Here is a 16,545-nt window from a genome sequence, read left to right as displayed (position 1 = left end):
TCATCGCCCTATATTTTATAAGTGAGCCCTGTGGTAAATCAGTGTATGATTCTAATCGTGTTTTGGATTTGATTTCCACCATCTACGCAATATCTTGGTCCGTTTGGATTTTCTTGAATAAACACTTTTGTAGTTGCATGCATCTACAGAGTCTTGTCGAGTCTGAATATCCATATAGATGCGTCTTTGAAACGAAGATTGAAAAAAAATAGGATCGCCAGATGTATGGGACATGTCTGCTACTTGGTCATCCGCAAAGCACTCGTCACATTTATTAAATGACGCTTCTAATTTGTGATGCATGCACTCTAAAGACTGTGTAGATACCCAGAAATCGTTGTCATGTGAAAGTAGTGGATCCACATAAATTGTATCCTTTAATTTAGCTGCCTGTTCTTCGGTCAAGTATGTGATATTGGCGTCTTCATTCTGCAGTTTGCGACGTATGGCGTGTATTCCCATACCATTTTGCCCAAATAAAGCATAGTTATCACATAAAGCAGCGTATATATCAACTGAACTTGTAGATTGGTATCCTGAATCTACTTGAGTAAGTGTCTTGGGTTGCATGGCGTGGTGTTGAGTAGAGTTTATTTGATACTGGACGCGACTTGTCGATATGTGAATGGGTTCTGGCATGTCATGACATTTGTCTGATGCAGTCTGTCGACTTTTACAGTATCCGAAATAAGATGCTGCTTTTTTAAAGAATCTGCTACAATTAATGTGTTTTGATTCTTGCATAGCGTGTCGTTGAGTATGCGAATGGATTGAATTGCTGCTGTTGAAACTAGTTTTGGCTTGAGTTGAAATAATAAAGCATGGTCACGTGGTTATTGGAGAACTCGAATGTTTAATTGCAAGAAACTTCAAAGCAAAAATTCAATCGAGAAAATTTGGCTGAAATCAGAATCAACTATTAGTAATCCTGTTTCTACAGCCATGAAGAGGTCATCTCTAGCTGCTTCAAGATTGAATTCATTGGAACAGTCAAGTAAAAAACAAGCACCTGAATTGGATTTGAATTCCATAAAAACAACTCCTTCTCGTACACACAGTTTTAATCATGCAAGTCATTGGAATATCAGCTCATCCATATTAAGTACTTTGGCAGCAGCACCCATTCATGAACAAGAAATCACTACAGAAATAAATCAGCATGCAGTTGAAATTAACTCATTCGAGCCTCGTGAGTCTGTTTGTCAGCATTTGGAACAGCAATGTGATCAAGCTGATGTTCCAGTAACTACGAGCCAGGGAAATCATGCACCAACTGATAATGGTTTACATGATAATCCTAATTGCTTCAACGACAATCAAAACATACCAAAAAGCAATCGGCTGTTTGGAATACCAGAAGCACCAGTATTCAGACCCACTGCAGAGGAATTCACTGATCCCATGGCATATATTGCTCAAATACGTCCATTGGCAGAAAAGACGGGCATATGCAAAGTGATTCCACCAGCTGGCTGGAAACCGTCGTTTGCGCTCGATACTACGGCAAGTACTAATTCATAATGGATTGTTTCTATCAGAAAATATAATATTCATGACTACTTCAGCAGTCATGATGAATGGCTTTATTCGCACTTTCCTTTTGCTTTAATTGTTCTGGAAATATGAGAAATTTATCAGCATAATCAGTTGATTCGACAGAATATCATTCGCTAACACTTTACTTGAATTTCTTTATATCGTTGTGGTTTGCATAATCTGATATGGAATGGCTCTTCAACTCTACTTTTTTTCAATATCCGACTGCTTGCATATATATTTAACTGGTGCTGCCATGTATATCTCTTGATCTACAATCCAATTTCTCTATTGTCAATTACCAACATTTAGAGATTTTGGTTCAAAACTCGCATGCAAGAGCTCAACTCTCTTGGCGGCAGCTCCCGTACAGTTCTCAATTATCTTGATCAGCTACAGAAATTTCATCAACAGCAAGGCACTCCATTCACGCATATTCCTACTCTAAACAAGAAACCTATAGACTTGCATCAACTAAAGTTGGAAGTTCAAAAACGAGGTGGCTATGAACAGGTGTCTGCATCTAAAAAATGGATCGAGGTTGGAACTGAAATGGGAATGGATCGAACCACGTGCACTTCGCTCTCGCATAGTATTCGACAGGCATATTTAAAATTTATTCTTCCGTATGAAAAGTTTGTCGAAAAGCATCAAAAGTCGGATCATAGTTTGAGTTCAACTCCAATCTCCTCCGATACGGCTTCTGCCAGCACGTTTGGAAGTCAGATAAGGACTAGAGCAAGCCGTCAAGAAAACAAGGACGATATGTTGAAATCCGAGTTATCAGATTATTCGACAGAACCATCTACAAAACGATCATCTACTCGACGAAACACAGCTTCAAATATCATATCCTTTACCGACCATTCAATGAATGTGGACGATTCTGAATCTGATGATGACTATTGTGATCCCAATAGACGCACGAGTCGCAAATCACGTAGGTCAATTACATCACAGTCCATGCCAGGCACCACTTCCCAAGCAAATAACTCGGCTTCTTTGAGACAATCTAGTCGCATATCTACTGTCTCGTCTTTTTCTGAATCAAAAAGTCAAACTCCGGATGATGACGATCTTGAAGATCAGGCTGATAATTATACAAAAAATAGCTCAGAATCAGAAAAGGAAACCACATCCATTAGCACTACTCGAGGTCGTGCCAAGCGGCCAATCAAAAAAACACAATTTTATGGTAAGTAGGGTTAGATGCATCAAAGTTGTACTCCATATGAAGCTGATGGTATATTCATGTATAATAAATTTAGATGCTGGTCCAGCCAAGGGAGCTGCCATCATAAAACGCGAGGCGGTTGCTTTAGAAAAAGAGCTTGCCAAAAAGGCAAGACGAAAAAAATACGGCAAGGTGGGATACTGATTGCCTGTACATTTGTATTGTCCATATTATTTGTCGACATAGTACTAATACTATTTGTATATTTTGGGTAGACTTGCAAAATTTGCTCACGTGAAGAGTTGACACAAAAAATGCTCAAGTGCGAAGATTGCAAAATACAGGTTCATCCGAAATGTTTAAAACCTCCATTGAAAACTATTCCTCGAGGAGAATGGTACTGTGCAAAATGTATTTTGGTATCCGGTAACGATTATGGATTTGAGGATCGCAAAAAGCTTCGTTCACTTTCCGAGTTTCAAAAGGTTGCCGACAAATTCAAAGCGCAGTGGTTTCATACATATTGCGACGAACAGGAAGAGTTTGTTGTTTATGAAGATGACATTGAAAAAGAGTTTTGGCGCTTGATCGAGTCTCCTTATAATGATATCGAAGTGGAGTACGGTGCTGATTTACATTCATCTCACCATGGCAGCGGGTTTCCTACTGCTGAAAAGCAACCCTTGGATCCATACTCAAGCTGTGGATGGAATTTAAACAATATTCCTATTTTGCCTAAATCTCTATTCTGTCATATTCGCAACGACATTTCCGGTATGATGATCCCGTGGCTTTATGTGGGCATGGTGTTTTCTACCTTTTGTTGGCACACAGAAGATCATTTTTCATATTCTATCAACTATCTTCATTGGGGCGAAACAAAAACGTGGTACGGTGTGCCATCATCCAATGCACAGAAATTTGAACATGTGATGCGAGATACTTTTCCAGAGCTATTCAAGCAAAACCCAGATCTTTTGTTCCATATCACAACAATGCTTTCTCCCAAAAAGCTAGTTGACAATGGAGTTGAAGTGTTTGCACTGGATCATCATCCAGGCGAGTTTGTGATTACATTTCCTAGATCGTATCATGCTGGCTTCAATCATGGCTTTAATTTTGCCGAAGCAGTGAATTTTACTTTACCGGACTGGATTCCATTTGCTGCTCAATGTGAGCATGAATATCATTTATATGCCAAACAGCCTGTATTTTCGTTGGATGAGTTGCTGATTTCTACAGCCCGGACTAAAATGACAGAAGACTGTGCAATATCTTTACGCGACTCGTTTGCTCAAATGCGGCAGAGAGAAATTGATGGACGACACAGTGTGATATTCAACTGCAAAATTCAGATTGTTAAAGAAAAAATAGGCGATCATGCCTCGGATGATGACCAATGTAGAACGTGTAAGCGGTACTGCTACCTTTCAAGAGTATCCTGTGAACGATGTCCAGGCCATGTGTCTTGTTTTGCGCACGTGTCAAAGCTCTGTGAATGCGAAAAACCTGCTTTAGTCTTGCAAATGCGGTATACGGAAGAAGAACTAGCAAGACTGGAAGCTCGTGTTTGTGCAGTTGCTGAAAAAACGCCTTCATGGAGAAATCGACTAAAGAGTATGCTATTGGAAGCCACATCTCCACCACCGTTAAAGTCTTTTGTCAAGCTACTTAAAGAGGCTCAACATATGCCTGAAGTACAGGCCGAGGTTGCCACTCTTACTCAATTTATTGATCAAGCAAATGCATGGGTTAATTCCGTTAAACAAGTTGTCCACAAACCTAAACGACACTCTGTCAAGTCTAATTTCTTGCTCCAGCATACTACAAAATCAGATCGACCCACTCTGAGCCATATCAAGTGTTTGTTTGAATCGTCCAAAACGCTTGCATTTGATTCTGCCGAGTTGAAGTTACTGCAGATTTTGTATATCAAAGTCACCGAGTACTGTAACATGGCTCAAAAAGTGCTAGATGAGCTTCCGAACGTGTCGGATGATACTTTGGAGGCAACGTACAACTCTGGCCAAGCAACAGGTGTAGCTACACTACAACAGTCTGCTATTCACTTGGTGATGAAGCAGCGATCATGGCAGACCCGATGCTCATGCACTATCCATTCATCCAAGGGCGTGACATTGGAGAATGTGCAAAAGTTGTTCAAGGAAGGTATCGACTTGAGCATTCCTCCCACTGACTCTATTTTGTCCATGTGTCGCGACCAAATCAAAACAGGCGAAGCCTGGGTTGTAAGGGCTACACAGCTGCTCAACGACAAAACAATCACTTTGGATATACTCGATCAATTTTTGTTGGACTCGAAAAATGAGAGATTTAGTTCAACTGTGTATGATAAACTACAAAGTGTTTCCGAGTCTGCTCATGCATGGGTCAGTCGTGCACAGCCTTATATCGATGCAATTCAACAGAAACGTAACAGTCATACATCTGTGCCAACACATCAGGCCAATATGGATGAACTACAGGCGCTGGTGGCCGATGGTAATCTGCAATCCTTTCCACCACCCCATTTTTCATTAGTTACTGAAGCAGTTGCACAGGCCAATCAATGGACAATACGAGCACGTAGAGCATTTGTTGGTAAATCGCATCAAATTACCGACTCATTAATTGAGCTCATTACTGAAGCCATCGAGTCCTCTCCACCTGTATTGAATAGCGAAAGCGATCCCTTGTGTTACTGCATTTGCCGTAAACCTGACGAACGTGGATTTATGATTGAATGTGATCGCTGCAACACATGGTATCATGGTCAATGTATCAAAACTTTTAAAAAAGAAATACAGAATGGCATTCACTTTGCATGTATTGTTTGTGATTCAGATTTTACCATCCAGAGGGCCAATCGACGACCGCCTTTGGAACTGCTGCTTGCTGTTAATGCAGAAGCCAAGAATCTTGAACTTGTACCAGTTGAAGCTGGACTGCTGAAAACATTGGTAGACATGTATACTGCCTGGAGAGTACGCGTAGATGCTGCATTAACCTCTCATCCCATTGATCACGATCTTGTACGAAAATTTCTGCGGTGTGCAGAAGGTTCTACCATTGGAGATTCGGTTTACATTGCACGCATGAGACAAGTATTATTTGGAATCGATATACCGGAAAAGTATGCTGCAATCGTACAAGCCATCACAAATGCCACGAGATTGTACTGTTTGTGTCGAAGACCGAATGGAAACGAATTGCCCATGATTGGATGCGATACGTGTGACGAATGGTTTCATTTTGAATGCGTTGGATTGTCAGTGCTAGAAGCTGAAGCGATCAGTAAATACATGTGTCCCAACTGCCGTACTAGGCAACCGTTGAAAGCAACTCTACAGAATAAGAAACGACCACGCAAGTCAACGGATACGTTTTCTGCAAAAAAAAGGCTTTCTGTCGTGACGGCGTTGGTAGATAAAGTGTCTTCTCCCAGCCCTGTTGCTACCAACGGACCCAAAAAGATTACGCTAAGGTTTAGTGGATTACAGATTGCAGCTGCCAATGCTGCTAGTCACTTGGCGTCTGCGCTCTTGCCATCATCATCTAGCTCTGTTAATTTAGCCACTTCTACAAATGCACATCCATCATATAGCAATACGGTCGGTAGTTCAACTCCAGCACATACAAATGCTTTACCCATTCGATTGAAGTTGTCTGATGCATCACAGTCTGATGCTCGGTCTAGCCCTGCATTAGTTTCTATACCCACTGATGCTTTAGTTTCTGAAATTGCACCAGAAACAAAACCTGTAGTTTCGTATCCTTCCGTTATATCTGCTGAATCAGCTTCTACTAATCATGCCACAATCTGTGCCAATTCTGCTAAACCTGCGATCAATACTAGCGCAGCTTCACTATTTCCCGCTGATAATTCTTTTATAGACATTGCTTCTTCTGACCCCAAGATAGATTCAGCAGTGAAAATGCCGCTTGTTGATGAGCCAATCGCTCAAGAGTCGTCTGCATTGATAGTAGCCACAAAAACACCTATTGTAAAGCCCAAATCTTCTCGAGTACGTGTTCCTGGAGTCAAACGAGCAGATCAGATCAAAGCCGCTGAGTTGGAATCACTGCAGAAAACACTGGGTTCTGTTCCGCCGACACCAAGACCAACTCCTCCTTCGGTGACTTCATTATCTGAACTCCTGCCTCACACACCAGCATTTTTGCCACATTCAGACACGGCATTATCTTCCAACTTGGGTTCAAGCACACGGAACAGCCTGACAGTATCTGGTATTGATTCAGAAATGGGTCTAGGATTGCTCCCAGATACTCCAGATCTAATACTACCACAACCTGAGCCAAATTTGTCAATCCTATTGTATCAAAATGTTGACCACAACGATGCGGTTATCCAGCATGCACAGCCTATACAAGATATTTCTGAAATGCCTATACAAAAGCCGTCCCAAGAATCGTATGATAAGATGACCAATGCAAAGAATCGACCACAAACCTATAAAATCAATCATGGCAATGAACCATCAAACCAACACCACACGACATATAATCCACAGCTTGTGAATATGTCATCTTATCTTTCACAAAGCGACGTGTCTTCATTTACATATCACCAGCCCGTCATGATATCACCCTACATTCAACCCGTAGCGCATGTGTACCCACCAGTGAGCTATACACCATCAACATTGAATGGAAATTCATCATTTGTATACGATGCACTGCAAGTGCAGCATCCAAAGCAATAACGAAAGTTTAAAAAACACACTGTAATTACATTATGTTGCGGTTTATATTTAAAATAAAGTATGATGAATATAAACCAATTAATGACCCTTGTTAAAATCGGACTACTAATTGATTCGATTGATATTCAATGTTTTCCAGCCATCAACTTGTAGTTGCTAATTTGGAATACAGCCATATTTACGTAGAATGAAATATTAAACTAGAATACATGATAAACAGTCATGCTTGATTGGTATCAATCTTACTGGACAATATTGTTTTTAAACTACTGAATGAATGTTGACATCAGTCATCACACATCCTTGACATTTTTCCAACTCAAATACTTGGTAGTCATGAAAACAACAGTTGCATTCCCGAGATATGTTAAACTAGAACACATCTGATATTAGAATAGAATTTCAATAAAAGAAATATTTAACAACGATTGTTTATTCCAAGACCATCACTACAAGATAAATATAGAAAAGTATTTCATTTTATGTGAATACGATTATAACATGGCATTTCCACTGTATGCATGGATGCCTTCTCTGACTCCACAAACTACTGCCAGAATTGGATGGTATAAAGACTGCATTCCCAAATCTACATCAGACCAACTGAACGACATCCACAACCTATTCACACACCAGGTAGTCTGCAATGTGTGATGCTTCATTATTAAACGAATGCATATCTGACCACTCTATTATTAGCAAGAACAACTATGGGAACCTGCCATTCCACTTGGCGTGGAGATGGCTATTGATGCCACACATATCAACAAATCAGCATCCAATCGAGACGGAAGCGATAGAAACCATGGTCATGCCATGAATATGGTGCATCAGGATGGTCATCATTTAGATACAAGTGCAAGATCTATCCTTCATGCAAGTTGAATGTACTTTTCTGCTGTAAACGTACTGGGCTTTAAATAGTCAGTCTAATCTGTTATGGTGTGTATGTAGGATAATAGTGTTCGGACAGAGGAATTAGTGGAAGATGTGAATGATCGATACCTTTCATATGACACGGAATTGGAAGAATTCGAGGCAGATTTAGACTATCCATCTATCCATTCTGACGATCAGCAGATGCATGCCATGAGCCAGATGACCTCCACTTTATCTGCGTATTCAAATGTCGAGATCTTGGATGGACTGCTCGACGACATGATTGCTAATGATAGTGAATGGACATATGCCGGTCATCACTTAATGCATGATACTAAAACTGAGGTTGTGGAGGATTTATTGGATGAAGATGTAGACGTAACCGATGTTGAAGCATATCGTGACCGTGTCTGGCATCAAGACAACTAGATGGCTCACTCTGGTCTGGGTTATAATAGCCAGGCTTAATGATTGCAAAACGTATACTCATTAAACTGCTTTTATTCAACATATTTTACATTTGTATTCAACTTTAATGCATCATGATTAGATCCTATTCAACATTGTCACTCATACAGTCCACAATCAACTTGAAAAGTCTTTATTTGTCATCATCATCAATCGATATAGATCGCTGCCATACAATATTGTTTTCGTGTTGATCAGGTTGAGATAATACTGGCAATGCAGCGGTTCGCCACGACATGTAAGCATTTTTTGCAACATTAGCCTTTTGATCTGGATAAGCTATTTTTGGCAGCTGATCTTGCGATTTTTTGATAGGTGTCATGGCTTGAAAGAGTTTTGATACACCACTGCTGATGTGGTTTGACGTGGCAAAGAAGTTGGATGTAATGGGAGTGTGATAGGTTCCTTTGATTGTAACCTTTTTTGTATCAGTAAGCTGACTCAATGCATTAGAGTTTGACTCGGATGGTACGGACACTTGTTGCATTTTGGATTGATCAGGATCGTCATTCATCTCATCAGATGTTGGAAATGAAGGCTTGGATTCAGGAGGCTCCAGATTTTTATTTTTGTCAGTTGTAGACGATTCCAGTTTATGTCGCTCGTCATGGTGTATAGTGAATCGACGTGCTATTGTCGCAAGACCAAACATGGGCATGATCGGTATACTTAAAGCTGGATCACTCAATGTTATTTTTTCACCAGTGATATCTTCAGTATTAGGTTTTATCTCTGATCCAGTAGCCACATACGTTTTCCGTCGAAATAAGTTACCCAACCCAAACGATTTTTGGGGAGTTTCTACGGATATGGTGTGGTATTCCAATGCCTTGGATATTATAGTTTCCACGTCGTTGGTGGGATAATGTTGAAGAAGTTTAAGGCTGTCATTAAAGGGTGTTGAAAGAAGCTCGCTTCTTATGCCTGTAATCATGGCGCAAGCAAACTCGATTAAAAACTCGGATTTGTTATGATGATCATGCGATATAATGCTTGTATCTTGATCCAACAAGAGCGTTGATTCAAAACGACTGTGATGGTGACTGTAGTCTGTAATGTCAAGAGAGATATCTGCAAAAAGCGTATCCCATATTCGGATTACGTCTGGTAGTGGAAACTCTTGGGTAAAGAGTACCGAAAGCCATCTAAATGCGAAAAACACTGGCTCGAGTTTTTTGCGAACCTAAAAGCATAGTGTAACATATTGTCTAGAGTTAGTTTACAGCAAGTAAATAATATCAACTTTTACCAATTTTAATCCATTTACCAAATTACTATAAAGTTCAGGATCCACCCAACTTAGTAAACGAAACAGACGATTCATGCTCTCTCCAATACCAGTTTCTTGCGCGTGTTCTGAATCAGAATTCACTGCCAGTGTCAACGAATCAATGGACGCAGTCGAATAACTAGATAGTATACTTGAGCGTTGCTTCATATTATCCAAATGTCGGATGAAATGGTCACGGAATTTCGACATGAGTGCTGTGAAAAGGAAAAATGTATCGGCCTCTGCATGGGCTTTTGATTCTTCGTCCGGATCGTTTGCTATCACATAGTACAGTGAACCAAGAATCTCGTTCATGCCTTGTACATACCCGATTCCTGGATTAAGCTTGGCGTATATAAAAAGAATTCTTTCAATAGCTTCCCAATGCAAATCTGTCAATACGGTGTCTTGATTTGAGCCAGACTCGCTAGTGTTGGATGCATGCGTTCGCTTTACACCTCGCTGTCTTGCTCCAAACCCTTCCTGATGTTTGTGTGAATCTAAAAAATCAAACAAGGCTCGACCTGAATGCACTGGAGGAAACCCGCTGGTTGTATCTGGAATGGCAATTGGATTTAATGGCGAAAATTTAGACTTGAGAATTGGTAGCTGAAAAAATGCCAAATCTGGTAAAGTACGACGAGCATCCATATCAATTTGCTCTGTTATTAAAAATATCAAGTTTAGTTATAAACTCGTGGATTAATCGATCAAACAGCTTCATGGTTATTCACAGAACGAGTATTGACAAAAACAGTATTTTCTTACCGAGAATAGCAATCTCATCTGGATGGATAGACAGTTGTGGGCTTTGGCCACTGCCTAATGGCTAAATCTCATTCATTAACCGTTTAAGAAATCATACAGTTGTCAGTATGTATTTTTCGCAATATTAACAGTCCAATCTAAAAACATACATGGTCATTGGCTGCATCTTGGTTTACGTTTGAATCTGGTAACCCCAACATGGCGTCTTGGTCAGATGGCGACTCTTTTTGATCCGTTCTATATTGACCCAACAGCTCATTTACAAACGAGTAGTATGCTCCTCTTTGCTGTCGTAATATACGCGGCCAGTCTAATCGTTTATAGAATGGCAAATACCCTAGCAGCAATTTCCAGCTTTGTTGTCGAACACTTGCTGTATCGGGTATACCTATTCAAAGTTTATTCTCAACGAATTATGTTTGCTCGTTTCTTTTGAAGTTGTAATTAGATAGTAGTTATTTGAATATGCATTTACCATTTAGACACAGTGTTCTGAATTCTTCAAAGTTGTTGTCAGGAGGTAGCCGGACTGCACCAACATACAACTCAAATAGTGCATGTCTGTTTGCAACTCGAGTGAATTTAGTTTCAGTATCTCATACATATAAGCACTTGTAAAAGTCACTAGCAATGGCTAGCTGGATAGATTATACGTGGCACATTAGCTACTTTTTGCCTACCTATCGCTATTCTTCAGATCCATTTCGACTTTTCATTCAAGGTCAAGCGCGTTGTATTTCAGCTGTATTCATATAAAATGAAGCACTAAATCATGCCAGTGCATAATAAAGTCAGTTTCATGAAATGATAATATTTACTAAAAATTCACTAAAAAGCATTGTCTTTTGAATTACTTATGGCTGGTAACAAAGGATGTGAGAATGGAGAGATGAAAATTGTCAGCAACCGTTATATGGCTTGAAATAGTATGTCAGCTGCCAAAATAGCTCAACAAACCATATTCCCAGTACTTGAATTAAAGACATAAAGTTTATGTATGCTTGATGTAGGACAAATTAACATTATATATCGCTGTTTCCTCACGTTCTGCCCAGATTACTGATAGTGCCCAGTTTGAAATTGTATCTTTTCTGCAAAGAATCTTTAAAAAACACTTGCCAAAAACCCATACGTGACCATTCAAAACTGGCTTACTATTTAATAATAAAAATGCCAATAAAGGCCGACTTCTCATTCATTACAGATCCTCAAACTAACCACAAATAGGTCATGTCAAAACAAGATTCACCGATACGTTTCTGTGTTTCTAAAGCTAGAGTTGTCAGCAACAGCTGCTTTATGTGCCTTGTATTCCATTACACAATTCGCAGGAAGACTTAAAACTCTTTTGAGAGTATCACGGATACGAAGATTGATCCGCCCCTCATCGGCGGATTTATTCCACAGTGAGACAATATCTTCGCTGTGGCGAATAGAGACGACTGCACCACAGATTTCATCGCCAACGTCGAATTGATCACCAACAATGGCAAGAAGTAGATCCTCCCAATACCGAGATGCAATTCCTTTTTTCAGTCGAATCTACATGATTAAAAAGGTCAAACCATCAGTAGATGTATAGAAATAAAACAATGCCATTGAATGAGACATACAATCCACTTTCCGCCAGTCAAGTTATCCTATAATGCAATAAAATCAAAATGATGATATAAAAATCAGATGCGGATCAATGCTAAAATTGAATAGCCAGTTCCATTGCTTTTACCTCCCAAATAGGTCGAATACCCTTTTTGAAGAAATGATAATCACTAATATTGGAAAGCTCTCCAGGTCGCTTCATGTGACTAAAAGCACCCCAAAACTCTTCAACCTAGTCATGAGTATGTTTAACAATAGAAAGAGTTTAGTCCATATTAGGGATTAAAATAAATAAACAAGATTGAGATACGCACAGTTGAGAATGTACAGACATGCTTGATTTCGTTGGTATAGTCCTGAATTTTTGCTCCAGGGGATCTGTGCATAAACCTAATATTTAAATCAACAGAGACAAAGGCAACTTTAGTACGCCGATTGAATGTAGTATTAACCAGCATTGGTTTAATAGTAAAATATGAATCATATTGAATGTAGGATTGAACATAGATCATAACTGCCATTCTTTGAAGTCGATGGTGTATTTCTACAGGCTCAAAGCCTTTAAGCAACAAATTCGAATGCCCATAATGGTAAAATATACTACCAATGCAACTATCCAATAGGCTTGGTAAATATAACAAGATCGTCAGCAAATCGTGGCTCTAGCAGCATAATAGTAGCAGCTTGTGCCTCCCGACAGAATGGATGACTAGTTGGACAATATAAATGGCCAGTGATTGAATGGTAAATCCATACGAGATAAAACACAGCTCAAATAGAGTAGCCATACTATGGTAGACTCCATACTGATGACAAGACAATATGGATTCCAACATTGAAGAAAAAACGACCGACACACCAAAAAACCCAAGAGTAATGCAAGGCATGGAATTCAGACGAGGAGTGACTAGAAGCCTGAGTATCTTCATCAGGGATAGAATCGTTGTTTGTTGTAACAACACTAGTTTCTAGACTGGTTGCCATGATGGTGATTAATTGAAGGAATTTCGGTGAGAAGAAAACTAAAACATGCGACTTGCAGTGTTCAATTACTGACAAACTGCGAGCACTCGAAAGACTAGAAACTGAGAATCGGTTGTTTCCACTTGTTTCTTTTACTTTTCATCGATCAACTCATTACAAATGTTACAGTTTTGAACAGAGTCTCACTTGTTATCTTTGTAAAGATCCAATTATAAACATCTGTAATGCACAACAATCCATTGTCTGGCTTACTCAACTATTTTGCTATAGCCAAGTATCACTATTTACAGTTCTGATTTCATTGTCAAAATAAAAGCATATTCTGACATAATCAATAAAAGCTTAGTCTGCAAATAACGAGTAATGGCAAAGATGGCTTGTCATTGTGCATAATCCTATCGTGAGATTTTTGGTGTATTGTTCACTTATAATGCACCATTGAAAAATCACACAAATCAAAACAACTAAAACGCAACAAGTAACGCATTCTGAATCCCGCGTATGTAGATTAACTATGGTTTATAGGCTTGTGTATTTTATCAAATATTACGGAAAAGCCTTGTAATCTGTGCATTATTGGGTAATCCTGTAAAATTTGATTATTTCCCAATCTAACCTTTGTGTAAATGTATCAAGTTTAATTCCAAAAACTATATAAACCCAGCTGTATTCGCCCTATTTACTCCCCATCACTCTTGCAACTCAAAGCTTAATTACAAACTGTTTTAAACCTCTACTATCCTTTTTAATTGGCAATCTGTTGCTATTTGATATACATTCTACACCAACTACGATCTGATAATGCTATCTCTTATCAAAACCATCTGTCTTGCGGTTGCTATGACCGCAGGGTTTTCCCGTGCCATTCCTGTACTGGACTCTGATTTTACTGAAGACATTTCACTTGTGCAGACTGAGGCCCGAACAGTCACTAGTACACCGTGGCCATCTCGTGTTTTCGCGCCATACTGCGATGTGCTGCTCTGGCCCACGTTTGATATTTCCAGCACTGCTGCAGCCGTCAAAAACAAACACTTTACGCTTGCATTTATCACTGCTGATGGCGGTGGTAAAGCATCATGGGGTGGTATGGTTCCACTGGCTCAAAACTTTTACTCTCAATACATTAGCCAACTAAGACAGTTGGGTGGTGATGTCATTGTCTCGTTTGGTGGTGCTAATGGTAAGTCATTGTGTAGTAAACTGTAGATTGATACTGGCTATACGCGACTTTTATATCTATGTTGCTGTCTACATCTGTTTTGGAATACTGGATATTTCCATAATTTCGGACCTGGTGTATGATGCTTGATATTTTTTAATTATATCAAGTATCATATTTCAATATTCTGATGCATTGTATTGATCTAAGCGTCTTGACTAACTTGAGTAGGATGTGACGATTCTATTATAGGACAAGAATTGGCGTTAGTATCCAGTAATAACCTGGTGGCTGAATACAAATCAGTCATTGACATGTATAGTCTGACCTATGTCGACTTTGATATCGAAGGAGGTGCACTGTTCAATAGTGCTGCCAACACTCGTCGTGCCCAAGCTCTTGTCCAGATTAAAAAACTGTATCCCAACATTAAAATTTCATACACGCTTCCCGTTCTACCAAGTGGTTTAACAGCAGAAGGCGTTGCAATCTTGAGTAACGCTGCCGCCAACGGACTGGTGATCGATGTGGTCAATATTATGGCTATGGATTATGGATCTGGACCAGCACCAAACGGAGCAACTGGAATGGGTGGATATGCCATCTCAGCTGCCAAAGCCACCTATGCTCAAGCCAAACCTATATTCCCATCCGTGACTATTGGTGTTACACCCATGATTGGCGTAAACGATGTGCAAGGCGAAGTGTTCCGTGTTGAAGATGCCGCACAATTGACCCAATTCGCACAGTCTACTTCATGGATCTCGCTACTGTCATTCTGGTCTATCAATCGTGATCATGGTGTGATTGGTCCACTTTTTGCTTCGAGCCGAATCCAACAAAGTAAATACGATTTTGCTACTGCCATGCTACCATTTGAATTGTCTGCATCAGTTGCAAAAACTCCAGTTCCTGCACCCAAACTCCCACTTGCAAATATTCCAGGACTGTACAACTGGCCATCTACCGTATTTGCTCCAACCATCGACACTACTGCTGCCAATGCTGCAAACATTGTGACCATGGCCACAACGGTTGGTACCAACATGTACAATCTTGGATATATTGTTGCTGATGCCAATGCAAACCCAAGTTGGGGAGGTGCACATGGTCTACCCGAGTCGTGGTATCTTTCTCAGATCCAGCAGGTGCGCAACTTTGGTGGTGACGTGATGGTGTCGCTTGGTGGACCAAATGGTCAGGAATTGGCTCAAGTGATCACCAATCCATCACAGCTTAAAAACCAGTACCAGAACATCATTGACTCGTATTCGATTTCATGGCTCGACTTTTATCTTGACGGTGCAGCTCTGACTAACCAAGCATCGATTGATACTCGCAATGCTGCCATTCGTGGACTGCAAGTTGCCATGCCTAATCTGAAAATCACATACACCCTTCCTGCCACAGCATCTGGTCTATTGGACAATGCAGTCTATGTCCTGACATCAGCATACAATGCAGGTGTCCGAGTTGATGTTGTGAATGCTCTTGTTGCACCAGCAAGTGTGGGAGCAACTCTTGCTTCAGACACGACTCCAGGTGCATACACGACGGCAGCAGTTCAGGCAGCTTATGCTCAAGCTCAAGGAACTGGTTTATTGTACTTCAAGATGGGTATCACACCAGTCATTGCTAGCCAAAACTTTGGTGGCAAGACATTCGGAAGCAGTGATGCCAATGTAGTGCTTCAATTTGCACGATCGACCAGCTATGTTACATACATGTCGTACTCGACAGCCAACACCGACTCTGAAAGTCAGGTTGTAAATGTTTTGCGTCGCTATGGAGTTTAAAGTGTTGGTCGAATACTTTAAAATGTCCAGTTAATGTCTATTTGACAAAGTCCAGCTTTTGTTTTTGTTAAAATGCTGTCCATTCCAGCTTATGGATTTGTTTTTTGTTTGATATGCTATATTCTTGAAATAAACTTTTCATTAATCAACTTGGTATTGCTTAATCATGGGTGTAGATGTATATT

General features: G+C 40.0%; 6 protein-coding genes across 6 annotated transcripts; 3 read left to right on the top strand and 3 right to left on the bottom strand.

The window, feature by feature from the left end:
• Positions 1–51: 51 nt before the first annotated feature.
• On the bottom strand, positions 52–639 carry BATDEDRAFT_28127 (uncharacterized protein; the record flags this gene model as incomplete). Its single annotated transcript, XM_006682350.1, has 1 exon — positions 52–639. The coding sequence occupies one exon, from the start codon at positions 637–639 to the stop codon at positions 52–54; it is 588 nt and encodes a 195-aa protein (XP_006682413.1).
• A 303-nt stretch (positions 640–942) lies between these two features.
• BATDEDRAFT_28126 (uncharacterized protein) lies at positions 943–7,434 on the top strand (the record flags this gene model as incomplete). The annotated part of the gene is made up of 4 exons (XM_006682349.1): positions 943–1,455; positions 1,849–2,731; positions 2,805–2,902; positions 2,986–7,434. The coding sequence occupies 4 exons, from the start codon at positions 943–945 to the stop codon at positions 7,432–7,434; spliced, it is 5,943 nt and encodes a 1,980-aa protein (XP_006682412.1).
• A 501-nt stretch (positions 7,435–7,935) lies between these two features.
• BATDEDRAFT_92219 (uncharacterized protein) lies at positions 7,936–8,742 on the top strand (the record flags this gene model as incomplete). The annotated part of the gene is made up of 3 exons (XM_006682479.1): positions 7,936–8,070; positions 8,134–8,259; positions 8,389–8,742. 3 exons carry the CDS (start codon positions 7,936–7,938, stop codon positions 8,740–8,742), a joined length of 615 nt encoding a protein of 204 aa, XP_006682542.1.
• A 172-nt stretch (positions 8,743–8,914) lies between these two features.
• BATDEDRAFT_28124 (uncharacterized protein) lies at positions 8,915–11,522 on the bottom strand (the record flags this gene model as incomplete). Its single annotated transcript, XM_006682348.1, has 6 exons — positions 8,915–9,964; positions 10,031–10,713; positions 10,820–10,880; positions 10,969–11,207; positions 11,295–11,380; positions 11,500–11,522. 6 exons carry the CDS (start codon positions 11,520–11,522, stop codon positions 8,915–8,917), a joined length of 2,142 nt encoding a protein of 713 aa, XP_006682411.1.
• Positions 11,523–11,948: 426 nt separating this feature from the next.
• BATDEDRAFT_92181 (uncharacterized protein) lies at positions 11,949–13,402 on the bottom strand (the record flags this gene model as incomplete). Its single annotated transcript, XM_006682432.1, has 5 exons — positions 11,949–12,361; positions 12,433–12,459; positions 12,546–12,650; positions 12,733–12,808; positions 13,278–13,402. 5 exons carry the CDS (start codon positions 13,400–13,402, stop codon positions 12,065–12,067), a joined length of 630 nt encoding a protein of 209 aa, XP_006682495.1. The 3' UTR covers positions 11,949–12,064.
• A 701-nt stretch (positions 13,403–14,103) lies between these two features.
• BATDEDRAFT_36171 (uncharacterized protein) lies at positions 14,104–16,360 on the top strand (the record flags this gene model as incomplete). The annotated part of the gene is made up of 2 exons (XM_006682397.1): positions 14,104–14,585; positions 14,817–16,360. The coding sequence occupies exons 1-2, from the start codon at positions 14,204–14,206 to the stop codon at positions 16,358–16,360; spliced, it is 1,926 nt and encodes a 641-aa protein (XP_006682460.1). The 5' UTR covers positions 14,104–14,203.
• Positions 16,361–16,545: the final 185 nt, after the last annotated feature.

This window comes from Batrachochytrium dendrobatidis (assembly GCF_000203795.2).
Source record: "Batrachochytrium dendrobatidis JAM81 unplaced genomic scaffold BATDEscaffold_16, whole genome shotgun sequence".
Taxonomy (NCBI): domain Eukaryota; kingdom Fungi; phylum Chytridiomycota; class Chytridiomycetes; order Rhizophydiales; genus Batrachochytrium; species Batrachochytrium dendrobatidis.
This window is presented reverse-complemented; position numbering and strand designations above follow the sequence as displayed.